Below are 16,194 nucleotides of genomic sequence, written 5' to 3'. Positions count from 1 at the left end.
AACCTTACAGAGGAGTTTCTATAAGTGATCTAAAATAAATAACCTGTTTCTGATATATCAACAATGTAAACCTCTTTTTTCTCTAATAAATCAATGATTATTTTTATACTCGCACAACTTTTTGACTCAATATTCTGATTTTATTTTAAGTGGTGCCTTTTTCTCATAGTTTATAGACAGCTTATTTGAATCTAATGTAAACGGGAAAGTATGTCCAGTATTGTGAGATATAAAGAGAATTAAATATAGTATAACCCTTATGTCTATAACATTTTATTTATCATATTTCATTTGATTTGAAGTCAGATTTTTATGACTATGAACACTTTTCTGATGGATCTAAAATCTCACATGACCGTAAGTCCAAACTATTTTTTAAAATAAGATTTGATTAATGTCTAATCATTAAACCTCAACTTTACCAAGCAATTATACAGTTAATTCAACTGAACAAGTAACTTCAATATCTAATACATATACAGTGAACTACATGTACTAGCATTACCTGTACAATTCATGCATTACTATAACTACGTAATCATGAACATCAGCTCATACTTAGTGATTACAGGATTAAAAACACTGATAGACCATTTAAAATTACAATACAATTATTTATCACTGAAAAAGAATTCTTTAAATTACAGTTTACTCTAACAAAATAAACTTTATAGGTTAAAGAATAATACAATAGATGTTACATAATATTTCAATTTCTAAAGAACATTATCAGCTAATAAAAAAGTTTAGAATACATTTGATGACAAGAATCATTTAAATGTGATAACACAGTAATTACCTGATCGTCAATCATTCCGGTCTGTTCGTCCATCTCCCTGTCAAAAACAACATTTTCAATAATTATCTCCCCTTCTACCATACTTCAGTGTCAAATTGTCTAAATTAACTCCCTTTAACAGGAAAACCTAAATCACAATATTTTTCAGAGTCAAGAGTATGAAGCTCTATTATATTACCGTATTTGACCGCAAATAAGACCCCTCCTGCAAATAAGAGCCCCCACCTATTTTGACACATTTTCAGACTTAGGGGGATGTTTGCAAATAAGACCCCCCATTTATTTTTCAGTTTACTGGATATTGGATTTGAGCAATTGAGTAATTAAAAATATCACCAAAATGACTTTGTATTGGAACTTCTTTTTGTTTGTTTTATTCGGCATAGAAAAAGCACTTAGTAAACAATGTTTGTGTGCTTGTTATTTTTGTCATTTAATTCAAGTTAATTAAGGTGATTTAATTTAATTATCAATAACTACAATTGTGGACAGTGCTCATATTTAATTGGAGGTTATTTTCAACAAAATACGCCGATATATGTTTCCATGAACGCTTCATATCGGCATGATCAGCACGTTTTAGTGTTCGTACGGCTTGTCATTTTTTACATGAATCGGCAAAGATATTCGTCATTGATGCAGATTGTTTCTGCAGTCATGGATTCTAACTCAATAAAATCATTACCTAAACATCTACATAAGGCATTTACAGTTTCAAATATGTTTATTTTTCGGCCGCAATGTTTTGTTTACGCAGTCAGTATAATATGATTAGCCGCAAAGTTTCATATTTTACTCTGGATACAAAAGTACTTGCTACGATGTTTTAATGCAGTTAATACTTGGATTAATATCCGATTCATTGGTTTTGATTCATTGGTGAATGTCCGCGTGACTCTTGCAAAAATGTGCGTTTCCCTTTCAGACTTACGTTACAACTGTCCTAGTATTGTCATAGCATTTTATTTAATTTTACTAAATACGTCTTCATTATTATTATAAATACTTGAGCATCTTGCTATTACCCATCTGTCATGCGGCTGTTACAACAATGACAGGACATTAAAAAATCCAAGATGGCGACCTCATAGAATGATGTTATCAGGCGAGTTGTCTGCAAATAAGACCCCCCAACCACTTTTGACCTTTTTTTCTTCTTTGGGAGGGGCTCTTATTTGCGGTGAAATACGGTATCCAAGTAATTTTGAAATAAGAGTACATTAGAGTAGCCAGTGTACTTACCCAGTTTGGTTAGCTTTCTCGGAGAAGATTCTGACCAGATACTCTCCTTTCTGGTGAGGTTCAAACGTAGATGGGATGATGACGTAGGTACCTGGAGGCAGTTTGTGACGGCCACAGATCTCACGCATGTTGATAAAGGAGGGGGACTTGGCTGTAGACGCATTGTATTTAAAGAACTTCATATCCAGGGGACTATCAGCATCCATGTTTTCCTTCAGCTGAACAAAACAAACAAAGTACGTGTAAAAAGGAACTATTTTTTTTATAGATGGTCACTCATGGGTAGAAGATTTGTAAAAAGTACGTGTAAAAAGGAACTATTTTTTTTATAGATGGTCACTCATGGGTAGAAGATTTGTAAAAAGTACGTGTAAAAAGGAACTATTTTTTTATAGATGGTCACTCATGGGTAGAAGATTTGTAAATCAGCATCAGAAACTTCCAACAGTAGGGAGGAAGTGATACGGGTATACAGCTGTTCATCTGAACCACACCTGTCTGGTCATTATATGGGTCTGAGCCACACCTGTCTGGTCATTATATTGGTCTGAACCACACCTGTCTGGTCATTATATGGGTCTGAGCCACACCTGTCTGGTCATTATATTGGTCTGAACCACACCTGTCTGATCATTATTTTGGTCTGAACCACACCTGTCTGGTCATTATATTGGTCTGAACCACACCTGTCTGGTCATTATATTGGTCTGAACCACACCTGTCTGGTCATTATATTGGTCTGAACCACACCTGTCTGGTCATTATTTTGGTCTGAACCACACCTGTCTGGTCATTATATTGGTCTGAACCACACCTGTCTGATCATTATATTGGTCTGAACCACACCTGTCTGGTCATTATATTGGTCTGAACCACACCTGTCTGGTCATTATTTTGGTCTGAACCACACCTGTCTGGTCATTATATCGGTCTGAACAACACCTGTCTGGTCATTATATCGGTCTGAACAACACCTGTCTGGTCATTATTTTAGTCTGAACCACACCTGTCTGATCATTATATCGGTCTGAACAACACCTGTCTGGTCATTATTTTGGTCTGAACCACACCTGTCTGGTCATTATTTTGGTCTGAACCACACCTGTCTGATCATTATATCGGTCTGAACAACACCTGTCTGGTCATTATTTTGGTCTGAACCACACCTGTCTGGTCATTATATGGGTCTGAGCCACACCTGTCTGGTCATTATTTTGGTCTGAACCACACCTGTCTGGTCATTATATGGGTGACCAAGAGCAAAAAAACTTGTGAATAAAATAATCTACAGAAAGCAGATTGGCTATATGTTGTCAGAAAATTGAATTCATTACATTTTTTGCAGTGATGAAATATGATCTTAAATGAGTGTCCATTTCATATGAGATTTTATTAAAAGAGTCTCTTGGCAAGCAAAAACTAAAAATTTTGAGACTAGATTTATAAAATCTAATGAAATGAACACAAACTTTAGATACTTTTTATCACAACCACAAAAACCTACATAACAAAGAATTTCACGTTAAAATGTATTCCAAAATCCAGCGGAGGCCGCCATTTTGTCCCATCGTCCTCATAATCCTGATGTCATTTTATTGTTTCTGTCTGACGTCACAATGAATTTCCAGCCAATGAAAATCGCTCCTGGTCATATTACACTAGTGACATACTCAAAAATATATCACGGGCGAAATCACTAAATATCAGGTGGATTACGTGATAAAAGGTTTTACGGTGAACATTAAAGTGATATACTTCACTCCTGATATTTTCACTCGCTTTTGACCAATCTGAATGCAGCATTGACAGTGAAAATATCATTTTGATTTTTACGTCATTAGTTTGTGCCCAAAATGGCATCATATTTTTGTGTAGAAATATGACATTATGCTCACAAAAATACAACATAATAAATGCACGGACAAATGACTCAGTAAAAGCTGTATATACACTGTGGGATACTAACCTTGTAGATTACATAACCAATAGTAAGAAGGTCGAGTCCTTCCTTCCTCTGCTTCCTTCTGTCCTTCTGTAGAACTCCTACCAGCATGGTACACAGGTCATCCTCATCATCGTCAGGGTCAACCAATGTCACTTTGTACTGAGGGTTGGTCCAGAACGTATCTAAAGGAACATTATAATTTCTACATCAAAGCACCATTATACAAGAGGCCCAGAGGGCCTGTATCGCTCACCTGGTTTTTTGTTAGTAATTATCACAAGACTCTGACAATTAGAAAAATAAGCAAAATTGACTCCCAAAGTTTAATTTTGAATCACAACCATACAATGATGCTATTGATACCATACAAATATGCTATCCAATACATAGGTTCAGAGACAAAGTAATTTATATGAAAGTAGTAGCCTAATTGACCTTTTTGACCTCGCATCTATTGCCGTCTAAGGCCCCGGGGGTCAGCCCTATCATTTGTACAATTTCAAATCCCAACCTTATAAGGATGCTACCATTGCATTATAAGTGCTCTTCCATTCTTAGTTGCAGAGAAGAAGTGGTTTATATGGAAATAGCTAAATTAACCCCTTATGACCCCACCTTTCAGGCCCCCGGGGGGTCAGCCCCATCATTTGCAAAATTTTGAATCCAAACCCTATAAGGATGTAACCATTGCATTATGAGCGTAATCCCATGTTAAGTTGCAGAGAAAAAGTCATTTATATGGAAATTGACCACTTTTGACCCCGCCCCTCAGGCCCCCAGGGGTCAGCCCTATCATTTGCACAATTTGGAATCCCCACCCTATAAGGATGCTACCATTGCATTATGGGTGCTATACCATGCTTAGTTGCAGAGAAGAAGTCATTTATATGGAAATAGCCAAATTGACCCCTTCTGACCTCGCCCCTCAAGTCCCCGGGGGGTCAGCCCTATCATTTGCACAATTTGGAATCCCCACCCTATACGGATGCTACCATTGCATTATGGGTGCTATACCACGCTTAGTTGCAGAGAAGAAGTCATTTATATGGAAAAAGCCAAATTGACCCCTTTTGACCCCGCCCCTCAAGCCCCCGGGGGGGGGGGGGGGTCAGCCCTATCATTTGCACAATTTTGAATCCCCACCCTATAAGGATGCTACCATTGCATTATGAGTGCTATCTCTTGCTTAGTTTCAGAGAAGAAGTCGTTTTTATGGAAATAGCCAAATTGACCCCATTTGACCCCGCCCCTCAGGCCCCCGGGGGGTCAGCCCCATCATTTGTACAATTTTGAATCCCCACCCTATAAGGATGCTACCATTGCATTATGTGTGCTATCCCATGCTTGGTTTCAGAGAAGAAGTCGTTTATATGGAAATAGCCAAATTGACCCCGCCCCTCAGGCCCCCCGGGGGTCAGCCCCATCATTTGTACAATTTTGAATCCCCAACCTATAACGATACTACCATTGCATTATGAGTGCTATCTCTTGCTTAGTTTCAGAGAAGAAGTCGTTTATATGGAAATAGCCAAATTGACCCCATTTGACCCCGCCCCTCAGGCCCCCGGGGGGTCAGCCCCATCATTTGTACAATTTTAAATCCCCACCCTATAAGGATGCTACCATTGCATTATGGGTGCTATCCCATGCTTGGTTTCAGAGAAGAAGTCATTTATATGGAAATAGCCAAATTGACCCCTTTTGGCCCCGCCCCTCAGACCCCCTGGGGATCAGCCCCATCATTTGTACAATTTTCAGTTAGTAGCCCATAAGGATGCTACCAGTCAAATTTTGTTGAAATCTGACCAGCGGTTATGGAGAAGAAGTCGCTTGTTGACGGACGCCGGACGCCGGACGCCGGACGCTGCGGTATCCCATAAGCTCACCTCGGTCCTTCGAACCAGGTGAGCTAAAAACTGCAATCTTGAGATTCTCCAACAATAGCATTCCAGAAATTATCTGTGTTAAATGGGCCTTTGAAACAATATCAATAGTTTTTTTTTTCCTTTTTTTTTTTTTTAAAAGTATATTTGACAATATGCCACTGAAGACAGTCCATGAACCCAGGTTAAACAAGAGCTGTTGGAGAACAGCAAAGCTCGCCTATTCAGAAGAAGTTGATGTTCAAGTATTTACTATTTAAACATGGAAATATGACAAATTAACAGACTAAAACACCCCCTAAAGGGCCCCAAATTGGTTGTATTATCACGTTCAGCATCCATACACATTAGGAAAATAAAATCATAAACATTTCTGATGACTTATGCTTAAGCAATTGACAAAATAGAAACTTGCTCAAAAACCTTAAAATGGAAATATGACAAATTAACAGACTCAAAAAACCCCTAAATGACCCCAAATTGGTTGTATTATCACGTTCAGCATCCATACACATTAGGAAAATAAAATCATAATTATTTATGATGACTTAAGCTTAAACAATTGACGAAACAGAAACTTGCTCAAAAACTTTAACGTGAAATGGGACGCCAACGCTGACGCCGACGCCGACGCCGACGCCGACGCCGGGGTGACAACATTAGCTCCCCCTATTCTTCGATAGCGAACTAAAAATTGCAGTAGCACCTATTAACCAATAGTTTCATAATAATTAATTGGTTATGCAATTGGTTGTGCTAAAATCTGTGCAGAAATCTTGACCAATCAAATAAAAGTTAGCAAAATACGAGCACAGACAGCATGTTTTGATATTGTATCACTATCATTCAGTCTTTTGTTTCCCTCACAAAGGAATTCTGCTCCAGCACATCATTGATTGATGCACAAATTAATGAGCAAAAGCGCTGTAGGTAATGTAGCCTGTGTGTACATAAGACTAAATAAATGCTAGTGTAGAATTTTATATACCTAGATAGTTCCTACAGCCTCCAGCGTTCACCCTCGGGATCCATTGTCCAGATTCTGTCGTCGCCTCCCAACGTTTGCCACCGCTCTGGACCTCATCCTCATCCAGAGAGTCTGGACCCAAGTTACAGATCTCAAGCTTCTGGAACTCTGATTTCCAATCTTGGAAAGACATCCTGTGGAGTCAGAGTTTACAGTCATAGCTAGCTAGCTACAATTGTTCACTGATATATAGCTCATTACATAATCAACTATTTTTAAATTACCATCATCAAAATACACGTGAAAATTGAACAGAACGTTATCTGACAGATGATAAAGAAAGTTTCCAATCTTTCAATGTGAAGCATCTTTCTTATATAATTTGAGTTGTTGACTCCAATCCACAAGTTAAGTAGAGGTGTTGATACACATGAAGGAGTCATCATCAATGTATCCCATTCAGAGAACGCAGACCATCAATGTATCCCATTCAGAGAACGCAGACCATCAATGTATCCCATTCAGAGAACGCAGACCATCAATGTATCCCATTCAGAGAACGCAGACCATCAATGTATCCCATTCAGAGAACGCAGACCATCAATGTATCCCATTCAGAGAACGCAGACCATCAATGTATCCCATTCAGAGAACACAGACCATCAATGTATCCCATTCTGAGAATGCAGACCATCAATGTGCCCCATTCTGAGAATGCAGACCATCAATGTATCCCATTCAGAGAACGCAGACCATCAATTATCCCATTCAGAGAACGCAGACCATCAATGTATCCCATTCAGAGAACGCAGACTATCAATGTATCCCATTCAGAGAACGCAGACCATCAGTGTATCCCTTTCAGAGAACGCAGACCATCAATGTATCCCATTCAGAGAACGCAGACCATCAATGTATCCCATTCAGAGAACGCAGACCATCAATGTGCCCCATTCAGAGAACGCAGACCATCAATGTATCCCATTCAGAGAACGCAGACCATCAATGAGCCCCGGGCCATTCAGAGAATGCAGACCATCAATGTATCCCATTCAGAGAACGCAGACCATCAATGTATCCCATTCAGAGAACGCAGACCATCAATGAGCCCCGGGCCATTCAGAGAATGCAGACCATCAATGTATCCCATTCAGAGAACGCAGACCATCAATGTATCCCATTCAGAGAATGCAGACCATCAATATATCCCATTCAGAGAACAGACCATTTATGTGCCCCGGGCCATTCAGAGAATGCAGACCATCAATATTCTCCATTCAACAGACCATCAATGTGCCCCATTCAGAGAACGCAGACCATCAATGTATCCCATTCAGAGAACGCAGACCATCAATGTATTCCATTCAGAAAACAGACCATCAATATATCCCATTCAGAGAACAGACCATCAATGTGCCCCGGGCCATTCAGAGAATGCAGACCATCAATATTCCCCATTCAGAGAACAGACCATCAATGTGCCCCATTCAGAGAACGCAGACCATCAACGTATCCCATTCAGAGAACGCAGAAAATTTTAAGAATACATATGTTATAACCAGTTATTTGAATGAACTATCGTATAAAGAATATCCCTGAAGTTTTTAAGTACCTACCAAAATTCACCATCGTCATCAAATGTGAGACCAAGATTCTGTTTTTCTTCCTCTGGGATGAATCGCCATTCCTCAGACCTGTGAAGCGAGATACATGTACAAAACATTAAAGCTGGAATATTACATCAAATTTTCATGTCACAAGATCATACTTTAAACAGTGAAAGACAAGCAGTATAAACTTTCATCATCACAAAACCACCTGGTCAATAATGTCAACTCTAGAACAGTTGTTGCCTTCATCGTTTTCTGTTAAAGATAAGGTAAAACAGATCAATCAATTTTAAATGTAAATTAGTTTTACTTGTCACTCCAGGCTCCCTTCCACTCGGCCTCGTTACCCCAGGGGTTACGGACCCTCACCATGGGGATACGTCCACTAGTACGGGGGGTCTTGATGTCCACCTACAACACCAACAACCATGATTTTACCAACGTATATTAGTATAGGAATAGGCTATAAAAAGTAAGGTATATCCATGTTATATATGGTTATATGAGAAGGTAGCAGGTCGCTCAAGTTGTCAGGTAAGTAAATCAAAGACTTCACCAAACTTTTTGGACCTTTGATTTTATTCAATATTACAGGTATAAAAATATTTGCAACATCGCAAGAAAACAAGTCTAGACTAGCCTCTGTCATGTGTGATTGAAAAGAAAAATATCTATAGAGAAAGACTATCATTTTCATTTTATTTTTCATTTCAAAAAATCTTGTTAGCAAGATTTTAGTCAAAAAGATTGAATAAAAGACAAAGCCTACATGGATTCTTTCCTTTATCACACACAGTCGATTGTTTTGGTGAAATTTTAAGGTTCCAGTCATGACAGGATGTACAGAGGATTCCGCTTATTTGAATAAGTCATTTTCCAGAAGAAAATATGCAAATAACCGGAGTATTCGAATAGGCAGAGATGATATTTTGCACCTCCGTTTAACCCCACATATATATACATTATATGTGAGCAGGCAAATAGATATTGTTTTGTTGACTTGATAAATACGAAAATTATTTACACTTGAAACAAACAACAAGTAATTATTTTTGAAGTTGTAAATCAATTTTAATTGTTTAATAACAAAAAATATTCCAATATTAGAATTATTGTTTACATTAGATCGACACGTGAATCTTTGAGAAACAGCTAAATGATCGATATCCAATGCAATAACTAAACAGGATTGAATTTGTGTCTGCAATTCGAACCTAAATAATAAACAAATTTACGTACATTTGCCTGGCAAATGAACTTACAATCGTGATTAAACTTCAAAGTGCCGATCAACTTGGCCTAGCAGTGTTGTTTTGACACAAGTGTATGAATTCGAAAATGGCGGCAACTAGAAGCCATGCGTTCACTGGACCTAAATGTGTTGTGAGAATTCTTCCTGAATTGTTAATCGATACGGTGAATAGCTTGATAACATTTCAGAAATTAATTCATATTCAAGTAGCAATAAAACAACATAGCAAGTATCTTTGTAAGTAACTTGCGGTAGTCATTGCACGCCGACTTTGCATACTTTTATGTCTCGCTCAACGAGATGCTTGATACGCACATGTCTGTCGTAGTCAACAAGACTCTGGTTGAACGAGACTACTCATGAATGGCGATTGTTGTAAGGAAGCATGGTATCTCCAACCAATCGCGAACTAAGGTACGTTATGTTGATATATAAACACATTTTAAAGTGCAAATGCTTTAATTAGATGTTTGAGTCAATGATTATACTAAAGCAATGATCTACCGTTGCTGATGTAAATCGAAACAGCGTCGAATACCTTTGCAGATTCATGCATAAAATAACAAGCCATACGATAACGTTAATCTGTCACCATGATGATTTCTAGTAAAATTGAAGTATCTTGTAACATATATCGGCGAATTTCGCAAAAAATGTATTGCAAAATTAAAAAATATTCTATTTTTTTTTCGATTATGTGGAGGCCTCTGTATTCTGTAAAAAAATTCTGTAAAACGTACCAGCTTGACAGCATTAATACTGTTACCAAAACGTACCAGCTTGACATCATTAATACTGTGACTAAAACGTACCAGCTTGACAGCAGTAATACTGTTACCGAAACGTACTAGCTTGACAGCATTAATACTGTTACCAAAACATACCAGCTTGACATCATTAATACTGTGACTAAAACGGACCAGCTTGACATCATTAATACTGTGACTAAAACGTACCAGTTTGACAGCAGTAATACTGTATGCGTGTCCCATCACCAATCCATTGTCCTTAACAGCCTCTAGCTGGCTTGGATCGGCCTAAAACAGAAGTAACACCAATCTGTATTGTCAATTTATATAACAGCTTTGTTTGACATTTATCTGTATAGCTTACAGAATAGCTTAAAAATCAAAAGCAATCTGTATACATAAATAATGAACAGCTTCAAAACAAGAAACCAATCTGTATAGTTAACTGAACAGATTCAAAAATCAAAACCAAACATAAAAAAAATCACAATTAACAGGACATGTATGGTACCCTTTACTCTGAGATAATTGCCAGTCCTTAATTCGGTTGAGAAATAAAAATTACTGTAACACATGCCTAACACTATTCCTACTCATCGTGAAAAAGTTGAATGATTTCATATTGGTGTACATCATACACTTCAGTTTCCGTCATCTGCAAGGACTTCAGTAGAAATACTGGATACTGTCAGTAAACCAGGAATACTCGGTACTCTCAGTAACTAGGAATACTCAGTAGGGATTTCATAACACCTCTTGTTGATATTTAAACACTATGAATTGTTGGTAAAGTAATTTTCATTGGGGTATCCTTATAAACCTACATCGATGGAGCATCCCATGAGGGAGCCACGATCAGCGGCCTTCATCATAATAGTTAACAGATTATCAGGCGACTTCCTCAGGTCAAACATCTCCGTGACACCACCAGTAAAGTCTTCCATGGCCTCACAGGTACTGCCGCCCTTCAGGGACTCGTATGATCCTTGTAACCTAAAATTGAATCACTTTTCTTTTGAGATACAAAAACAGGCATTTTAGAGAGACTGACTTTGTTTACTTGTGAATTAAACCTCAATGTTCGAGTTATGGTGATCAACTTAAAAATCTTAGTCAGCTGCAACTTATAATATGAACAAGAGATCCCAGAGGGATCTTGGCGCCCACCAAAGAATGATCTATGTCTGACAAAGGAAAGAGGGATCTTTTCTCTGCTTTTCAAACTTTTGCAAACATACTACATATAAAATTTGAGACAGATCGCTTCAGTACTTTCTGAGAAACAGCAATAACAAACTTCAACTATCAAAATCCAAGATGGCTCCTTGGCGGCCATCTTGTTGATCTATCGGTCCCAAATCGAAATATGCACAACTAGGGCCCTAGTGGAACCTATATATGAAATTTGAGACAGATTCATTCAATACTTTCTGAGAAATAGCGATAACAATCATTAACTGTCAAAATCCAAGATGGCAGTCTGGCGGCCATTTTGTTGACCGATCGATCCAAAAACGCATTATGCACAACTAGAGCCCTAGGGGAACCTACATATGAATTATGCGAAAGATCCCTTCAGTACTTTGTGAGATATAGCGATAACAATCTTTAACTATCAAATTCCAAGATGGCTGCCATGTGGCCATCTTGTTGACCGATCGGTCCCAAAACACAATATGCACAACTAGGGCCCTAGGGGAACCTACATATGAAATTTGAGAAAGATCCCTTCAGCACTCTCTGAGAAATAGCGATGACAAACTTTAACTATCGACTGCCTAGCAGCCATCTTGTTGACCGATTGGTCCCAAAATGCAATATGCACAACTAAGGTCCTAGGGGAATCTACATATGAAATTTGAGACAGATCCCTTCAGCACTTTTTGAGAAATAGCGATAACAAACTTTAACTATCAAAATCCAAGATGGCTGTCTGGCGGCCATCTTGTTGACCGATCGATCCCAAAACGCAATATGCACAACTAGGGCCCTAGGGGAACCTACATATGAAATTTGAGACAGATCCCTTCAGCACTTTCGAAGAAATAGCGATAACAAACTTTAACTATCAAAATCCAAGATGGCTGCCTGGCGACCATCTTGTTGACCGATCGGTCCCAAAACGCAATATGCACAACTAGGGCCCTAGGGGAACCTACATATGAAATGTGAGACAGATCCCTTCAGTACTTTCTGAGAAATAGCGATAACAAGAATTGTTAACGGACGGAGGGACGGACGGAGGGACGGGAGGACGGACCACGGACCACGGACAAAAAGCGATTTGAATAGCCCACCATCCTCATTTTTAAAGCAACATAGAAGATTTAATACAATTGATTCATAAACAGTATCCAGAAATTTCATTACTTGGCGTAAGCTTTTTCAAATAGAGCACTCCAGAACTCGTTATTCTCCGCAGAGTGCATGAAGGAAAGCCTGTTGTAGTAGGTGGGAAGCCTGTCGTCCACCAACACCTCCACCCAGTCTCCCTGGTGCCAGAATCGGAAGCGGAACAGTCCGCAGTAGTCATCTGTGAAGTTTTGGTCTGTAGGTACCACACGAGCAAACAAAGTCTTGTTGATAGTCAAGGAAGCAGTGGCAGCCAAAAGCCAGCAGTCACCTGTAACAGACAAAAGTAGAATAATATCAGTGAGAGATTTCTATAGAAATCATAAAAGAAATAAATTATTGTATAGTTCTTTTGGATCGTCACATGAGGAATAGAATATTTAAATCAGCCGTGACAATAGTGTAATTAAATATTCTATGGTAAAGTTATGTTAGAAACAGCAAACAATGTATATGATATGTTCTATATACCCAGTAATCAGATTATAAAAAAATATTTTAATGTCTGTTCGATCAGACTATAAATTAACATATATAAAATATCGCAAAAAAAAAGTTCTCAAAATTCCATTTATTGCCAAAGTACCTGTATGGTACAATCCATCTACGCTACTCCAGAAGTTACATGACCACCCTAAATTGTGTCATAGCAAACCCGAGTCACTGCATTGCCTGTCACACACAGAGCGTTCTGTTTTGTTATGACATGCTATGGGGTGGATATTATGATTGAGTAACGGTAACCCATGGAGTATCAATAATTAGGAGTAGTGCATTACAGGTATATAAGGAAATGAAGGATTAATCGTTTCTTTACAGTAGAAAAAGTGGGAATCTCATAACATTTAATCTAATAGTAACCACACTTCAATGATTAATGGTGGGAAAAACCAAAACTAAGAACAGTTTCTGTGCCACATCTGTATTGATTGTAACACAGGGAAATCCCAGAACATCAGCCTATGTGTATGTTCTATCATACTATGTGTGTTCAATACAGATGTTATCAATATTTCACTTATACATGTAAATACTGTGGAGATATTTTTTGCCTGAATGGCTTTGATGAGAAACAAGATTATAAACTGCTCTGGTATAGCTTTAGTCTCTTCCATACATAATGACTATTTCTGACACAAAATCTGCTTTACAACAAAGCATTAAATATTCAGAAAATATTCAAAGTACCAGAATATAAACAATATAAAGTCCCTGTAAAAACTTGTGTAATTTGTGCACTTTTCTACTAAAATTAAAATTTTGATTCAGGTATGTGCAAATGAATTACACTGTGATACAGATATGTTTGTCAAGGTTTTTTTATACATTTATTTTAATGAAATCAACTTTTAACTGAGACAAAAAGTTGTTGCAGGGGGACACCCAGCCCACATTTTGTGTTTGTAGCATTGGTGATACAGAAGCAATAAGCAAATAATCATAATTGGCTATAAGCGTTTATAAGTGCAGTTTATACACTATAATATACCTTGATCTTGATTGTGAATGATATATCATTCTATAAATTTTAACTACTGTATTCAAAATTTAGGTTTTCAGAATTATAGCATGTGCAGCCAAAACATAGTAATATGTCCTAATTAAGGCAGGATTGATGATCAGGGGTCAACAGATTAACAGTCCTGAGTTCAGAGTTTGTATTTACAATATCTAACCCACTACCTCACACCTGATATATCATTTTACGGGTGAACATGGCATATTAGTAAAGTCAAAATAATTAAGCATCAATGATAAGGCCCTTATATAGGCACAATTTACCTAGTGGGCCACCAATAAGTAATGACAAGAATTCCACGGAAGTGGATGTGTCTCCTGCACAACAGTTTAAAACATCACAAAAAATAGTTATTTACAGTTGAAAATATTGTTAATAATTAGGTGAAGTTATCAAGTACTGTAACTCTTGCAAATATTGACGGATTTTGACCAGTATCAAAGCCATTTGAGATCTCATTGATATAAAGCAATATACATAATTTGGTTGAAATCGGATAATAAATACAAAAGTTAACTAGAACACTGACACGTCAGAAAGGGCCCCGCTATGTGTCTGACGTGCCAAGATGACTGATTCTAATCATATCATGTAGCCATTTTGATTCAAATCATATTGACTTTAATTAATATATTAAGCAATGAATAATTTTATTTATTATGTCATAACAAATTGTTAATAAGTCCAAAAATGGAAAATGTGTCCACAACCTTTGATGCAGTGACCCCATGATCTTACCTTTGGTCAGTCAAAACTTTGGTGAGTTGACTTCTTGTTTAATTCTGAACAACTCTGCTTCATTATAAATGTTGTAGCAAAATGTTCATGAGAAAATAATTTTTTTAAATTTGACCTTGACCTTTGACTTAGTAACCTTGGCCCATGACCTTACCTTTGGACAGTCAACTCCTTGTTTAATTCTGAACAACTTTGCATCATAATGTTATAACAAAATGTTTATCAGTTAAGAGCAACAACATTGTGATTTTTTTAAATGTTAAAATCCAAGATGGCTGATTTTTTAATTTAATTTCAGCCTGAAAAATTACTAAGCAGATCTAGGATGGATGGGGAATCATCATGTAAAATATGGGGAAAATACTCCACTCCCTTCCATCATTAATGTGCAAAAGAAAAAAAACGGACAGACGGACGGACGGACAGACAGACGGAAGGACGGACAGACGGACGGACAACCTGATTACTATAGGGCACCCGCATCTCGATGCGGGGCCCTAATGAGCAGAAACCAGGAAATTATCTGCTTTGACAATTTCAAAGTCCTGTGACTCTCACAAATATTGACAGATTTTGACCAGTATCAAACCCATCCTAGATCTCATTGATATCAAGCAATATACAATATTTGGTTAAAATAGGTTAATAAATATTGAAATTATCGCATGGAAACCAAACATTTATCTTTTTTGATGATTATAAAGTCCTGTAACTCTTGTAAATATTAACAGATTTTGACCAGTATCAAACTAATCTGAGATCTTATTGATATAAATCAATATACCAAATCTGGTTAAAATCTGACAATAAATACTAAAGTTATTGAGTGGAACATATGAATTTATCTGGGTTTATTTGACGATTTTAAAGTCCCGCAACTAATTTGTCCCCATAACTCTTGCAAATATTGACGGATTTTGACCTGTATCAAATTCATCTGAGATCTCATTGATATAAAGCAATACGTATATGTGTACCAAATTTGATCGAAATCGGACAGCAAATACTAAGTTATTGCGCAGAAACCTTTTTCCAGACACCCACACTAACACAGTGATACCTATATGTGTCGCCCTTGTGTTGCAGGCGACATTAAAATGTTTACTTTTAATACATGTCTTCCATTTGGCAATATTGC

General features: G+C 37.4%; 1 protein-coding gene across 14 annotated transcripts in view; it reads right to left on the bottom strand.

Annotated features, from left to right (window-relative positions):
• LOC138319052 (calpain-B-like) overlaps positions 1-16,194 on the bottom strand; it is a 57,090-nt gene that overhangs the window by 17,598 nt on the left and 23,298 nt on the right. For all 14 annotated transcript variants that reach the window (XM_069261941.1, XM_069261943.1, XM_069261944.1 and 11 more), the window contains 9 exons: positions 12,818-13,070; positions 11,272-11,440; positions 10,655-10,735; positions 8,757-8,857; positions 8,453-8,530; positions 6,858-7,030; positions 4,008-4,168; positions 2,042-2,259; positions 800-836 (listed from right to left, as the gene is read on the bottom strand). In XM_069261941.1, coding sequence (XP_069118042.1) covers positions 800-836; positions 2,042-2,259; positions 4,008-4,168; positions 6,858-7,030; positions 8,453-8,530; positions 8,757-8,857; positions 10,655-10,735; positions 11,272-11,440; positions 12,818-13,070 — 1,271 coding nt within the window. The remainder of the gene's footprint in view (positions 1-799; positions 837-2,041; positions 2,260-4,007; positions 4,169-6,857; positions 7,031-8,452; positions 8,531-8,756; positions 8,858-10,654; positions 10,736-11,271; positions 11,441-12,817; positions 13,071-16,194) is intronic.

The sequence above is a fragment of the Argopecten irradians genome, chromosome 3, assembly GCF_041381155.1.
Source record: "Argopecten irradians isolate NY chromosome 3, Ai_NY, whole genome shotgun sequence".
Taxonomy (NCBI): domain Eukaryota; kingdom Metazoa; phylum Mollusca; class Bivalvia; order Pectinida; family Pectinidae; genus Argopecten; species Argopecten irradians.
This window is presented reverse-complemented; position numbering and strand designations above follow the sequence as displayed.